At 40.1% G+C, this 5,000-nt stretch overlaps 1 protein-coding gene across 1 annotated transcript in view; it reads right to left on the bottom strand.

The window, feature by feature from the left end:
• The window catches only part of LOC143748480 (receptor-type tyrosine-protein phosphatase S-like), a 153,498-nt gene that overhangs the window by 66,690 nt on the left and 81,808 nt on the right, over positions 1-5,000 (bottom strand). Inside the window, exons 10-11 of the mRNA XM_077240525.1 lie at positions 4,425-4,535; positions 2,556-2,567 (exon numbers count right to left, since the gene is read on the bottom strand). Coding sequence (XP_077096640.1) covers positions 2,556-2,567; positions 4,425-4,535 — 123 coding nt within the window. The remainder of the gene's footprint in view (positions 1-2,555; positions 2,568-4,424; positions 4,536-5,000) is intronic.

The following is a 5,000-nucleotide window of genomic DNA, read 5'->3' as shown; positions in this document are numbered from 1 at the left end:
ACTATAGACTCTGCTGAGACATTACATCACATCGATGTCACGTGTCCTTACGGGATTTTTACGGGTTGTCTGTGAACTCACTCTCTGATTCCGGAAAATCACTGACAGTGTGAATGAACTAAAGTCAAACGAACCCGGGTCAAATCCCGGGTCACTTTATCCGTGTATTTTCCGGAATCTCTGTGTGAAAGGGGCTTTAATATCTTCAGTCATTTTGCTTCTTCTCCAGTAAATGACTCTTGATTTAAGAATATTTATATGTTTGTGCTGTAAAACAACACAGAAACACTGAGGAAGAACATTTTCCCCAGTTAGCGATTAGGAAAACCCGGCTAGTTGGTGTTTATGAGTGAAAAGGTTAGTTCAGTGTGGAATGAGTTCAGATTGAAACGGTGAATATTTGAATTGAAACGATCATCTATTGTGCAGAAAGTCTTTGCGGCTCTTAAGCGCGGGAGGAGACGGGAACAACGGAAGAGCACATCTGATCTCTGCAACAATAGGGAAGCTGAATTGGATTTGCCGATGTTAGTCGAGCCCATTACAATGAATTATCTCAAACGCAATCTTTCCTCTGGCTGAAAGGCGGATCGACTTACAGTCCGAGCACAAAAACCCCGACGACACTCGATGACATCATCCTGTGTGGATTAAACACGGAGTCCAGGATTATTCCCTGAATCACGTCTGTGAGATCTTCCTCCTCCTCATGCGTCACTCACGGCTTGATTCGACTTTCAACACTATTTCCAGGAGCGGCAGCGGTACGAGCGCTTCATCACGGTGACAGAATGAAAACAGGCCAGTCTCTGATGACAAACAGACTTTTCCTAAAAAACCCCAAACATTGGGATGAAACACGACGCTTCATGCGGCTCATGCGAGACACTGACAGAGACAGACACGACACAGAGACTGAACAAATGCCAAGCTTCTCTACCAGACTTATGAAAACTGATAAACCCGGAGCGGATTGATTACGAGAGCACAGGTGATCAGGGATTATGACTCTGATCCCATCGGATCATCTGTCATGCTGAGAACGGCAGCTTTCAGAACGAGTCAAACAGTCCAAGTTTGGGAAATAAAAGCCATGTCATGTAAGACTGGAGTGGGTTTGGTTATGAACATCACAATATTAATAAACATGAGCCGAATCATTTCAGACGACATCACCTCTACACTCGAAAAATTATATTATTGTCTCTTTTTCCAGCACAAATATATAAACATTCATAAATCAAGATACATTTACTAGAGAAGCAAAATGACTGACGATATTAATTCTCAAAAATGAATGAGTTTAAGATTAAAAACAAGAACAAATATCTGCCAATGGAGTCTGAAAAATAATCTTGTTTTCCCTTTGAATGAAGTTTATTTTTCAGACTCCATTGGCAGATATTTGTTCTTGTTTTAAGCACAAACTCACTTCATTTTTGAGAATTAATATCTTTAGCCATTTTGCTTCTCCAGTAAATGTAACTTGATTTATGAATGTTTATATATTTGTGCTGGAAAACAAGACAGAAACACTGAGGAAGATCAGAGTTTTTTACAGTAACTTATAACAGATATTTATGGAAGCTTGTTTCCACAACAGAATGAATCATTTTAAAAGGTCATTTTTATCTCACAATTTCGAGTTTACATCTTGCAATTCGTACTTTATTTCTCAGAATTGCGAGATATAAAGTCAGAATAGCAAGAGATAAACTCAAAAACTCTTGCAATTGCATGTTTATATCTCACAATTCTGACTTTATAACACGCAATTGCGACTTTATGTCATGCAATTCTGATATAAACTTGCAACTGTGAGAAAAAAAGTCAGAATTGCGAGAAAAAAAGTCGCAATTCCGTTTTTTATTTTTTATTCTGTGGCGGAAACAAGCTTCCATAGATATTAGTCATGAGCCGTAGAAAAACAAAACTATCCAGAATGAGGATAGAGAGAATTATTGACCAGTTCAATCCAGATGAAATTCAGACGCACAAAAATATTTTATACTTTATCAAAAGTGATCTGTTCGCCTTCATGAACGTCTGAATGCGGTTCATCAGGGATTTTTAGTCAGTTTAGTGTTGATGTCGATCAATGTAGTTCAAGAGTGACTGAAGTGCACAGAAACGTTCTGGTCATGTGACGTTTGACTGACAGCTGTCGATGAGACATCAGCCCGATCAACGCTCCGATAAAACTGATGCTTCAGAGCGATCGATCGAAGCTGATGCTCAGCACACACACACACACACACACACACACACATGCAGAGACACAGACAGATGAGATCACCTCAGCCAATCACAACGCTGCGCCGCTCAGGCATGCTTCTGTCCTCATGCACACACTCACTGGTTTCCAATTGCTGGGTTTCCATGGCCTTGCGAGCAGGTTTGCAAACAGATCCCACAATGCAACACACCCGACTGACATGACCCTCGTCTTCAGCGCTGTACATTTGACTACCATATCACTGCTTGACTGACATTTATTTCTCTGTCTTTAAATGCCAAACAAAAGAAAAGAGCAAATAAACAAAAAACACACCAACCTTCTCGCAGCTCTGAGGGTGTAAGAGGTTTGAGATGGAAAGCAGAGAGAAAACCAGGGAAACACAGAGAGAGTAAAAAGGCCACTGCAATCTTCATCTCTCTCCTCATTCAGTGTGTGTTTGAGTGGCAGCATCAATATTCATATACAGTCCCAAATATTAGAGATATCGTGGCTTGGCCTTGCTCTACTCTGAGAAACTCACTTCATAAAGAAAGAAACATCACAAGCAAACTGAGAAAAACACACACAGACACACACTGCAAAGACCTCTCTAGGTGTGCGTCATGAATTTAGTGAGCACTGAAGTCAATTAGTTTTGATTAGTAATTCACATCAAACAAACAAAAAAACAGAAATGAAGAAAACTAACAAGCACACAAAGGTTATCAGTACTAGCGTCCTGCAGCACTGCATCACGAGACTCTTTACTCACTACCTTCTTTTATTCTCGATTAAAACTCGTTCCGGACCAGCAGGCCGTGAGCGCTTCAGCCGACGGCAAATATCACTAATTGAGTTTACAGAAACAATTACACGCCTGTAAACCCAATTCATTTCAAATCAATTAGCTTTTTTAATGCTTCGATTAGCCGAGAGTCGTGGATGAACCCCGACGGGAAACACTTGAGTTTATAAAGTTGGTGTTTCTCCGTCGAGTTCAATGGATCAGACGAATTATTCAGATTAAACACAAATTGCCCAGCCAAGTTATGAACAAACGTTAATAGAACATTAATTCAGAGATATCTGGTCTTTAATAATGTTCTCTAAATGTTTAACGTTATTAAAACTTCGATTATGGAACGTTTTGCTCTGAAATGTTTCAGTTGGATGTTCGTCTGACGTTTTTTAAATGTTACTTGTTTAACAGTTTAAAGTAACACAGCAGAATGTTTGAAGAATGACAGTGGGATGTTTCTGTCAGGGTTAGTGCAGGATGCCGAAGACGAGGACACGGGTACTTGAATGCAGTTAGTTTATTAACTAAATAAACTTTCAGGAACAAAGGAAAACACTCCAGGACTTCAAAGCACACTACCATACATCGACGACGACCAACAAACACTGAGGGAAAACACAGGGTTAAATATACTGGGGCTAACGGGAAAATTAACAAGACACAGGTGACGGGGATTTCTAATTACACAGACAGGGAAAAACTAACAGGACTAAACCAAAATCACAAAGACAGGGGGAAACAAGATCACAGGACTAAACTGAACACATCAAAACCATGACAGTTTCCTTAACGTTCACATAACCAAGAAGAAATATTAAAAATTACAAATCTGGACGTTTTTAACATTCAGAAATAACGTTTTTATAACTTGATGGTTACTTTAACATCATTGAGATGTTTTTATTAATACATTGAATTGGTTTATATTTATGTTTTCGGTTTTCATTTTAATTTTGTTAAAAAAGTTTTAATAGTTTTGTTGTTTTTTTATCTATAGTTTTTATTAAGTTTTATTTCAGTTTTAATTTTAGTTATTTCAGTACAGAAGTTAACAAATTAAATTAAATGAAAAATTAGTTTAAAAGTGTATGCTTTTTTTCAGTTAACGTTTATTTTACTTAAACATCAAAAATGTTTTTTTTATGGTTTTAGTTTTAATTTCAGTTTCCGTTGACAGTTAGCATAGCGTTCTTAGAGCATGTTTTTGTTAGCTGGGCAGACGCGCCAGACTAATAATAATAACGCAATGCAGTATCGGTAGATGTGTTTGATCAGTGCTGCAGAGGCTGCTGGGTAATTAAAGAAGCTGTCTGCACTGTGTGTGCGTGTGTGTGTGTGTGTGTGTGTGTGTGTGTGAGTGAGTGAGAGAGAGTGTATTACCTACGGAGTACCTACTGTGTTTCATACCTCTCACGTATAAGTTAGCAGGGGACGAGTAGCGCACGCCCTGAGCGTTAGAAGCTACGCACTCGTACTTCCCCTGATCCGTCTCCTCACTGCGCTCGATCTGCAGCGCTCCTGCACAGAGAGACAGACAGGCAGAGAGAGAGACAGTTCAATCAGACAGACAGGCCAATCAGACAGAGAGACAGACAGGCGGAGAGAGAGACAGTTCAATCAGACAGACAGACAGACAGACAGACAGGCCAATCAGACAGAGAGACAGACAGGCCAATCAGACAGAGAGACAGACAGGTCAATCAGACAGAGAGACAGACAGGCCAATCAGACAGAGAGACAGACAGGCAGAGAGAGAGAGAGAGAGACAGTTCAATCAGACAGACAGACAGGCCAATCAGACAGAGAGACAGACAGGCAGAGAGAGAGTAAGACCGTTCAATCAGACAGACAGACAGGCCAATCAGACAGAGAGACAGACAGAGAGAGAGAGACAGTTCAATCAGACAGACAGACAGGCCAATCAGACAGTGAGACAGACAGGCAGAGAGAGAGAGGAACAGACAGGCAGACAGACGGACAGGT

The sequence above is a fragment of the Siphateles boraxobius genome, unplaced genomic scaffold (genome assembly GCF_051911475.1).
Source record: "Siphateles boraxobius isolate OS27281-9 unplaced genomic scaffold, OSU_SipBor_1 238, whole genome shotgun sequence".
Taxonomy (NCBI): Eukaryota; Metazoa; Chordata; class Actinopteri; order Cypriniformes; family Leuciscidae; genus Siphateles; species Siphateles boraxobius.
The sequence above is the reverse complement of the archived record's forward strand: the minus strand, read 5'-3'. Positions and strand labels throughout refer to the sequence as shown.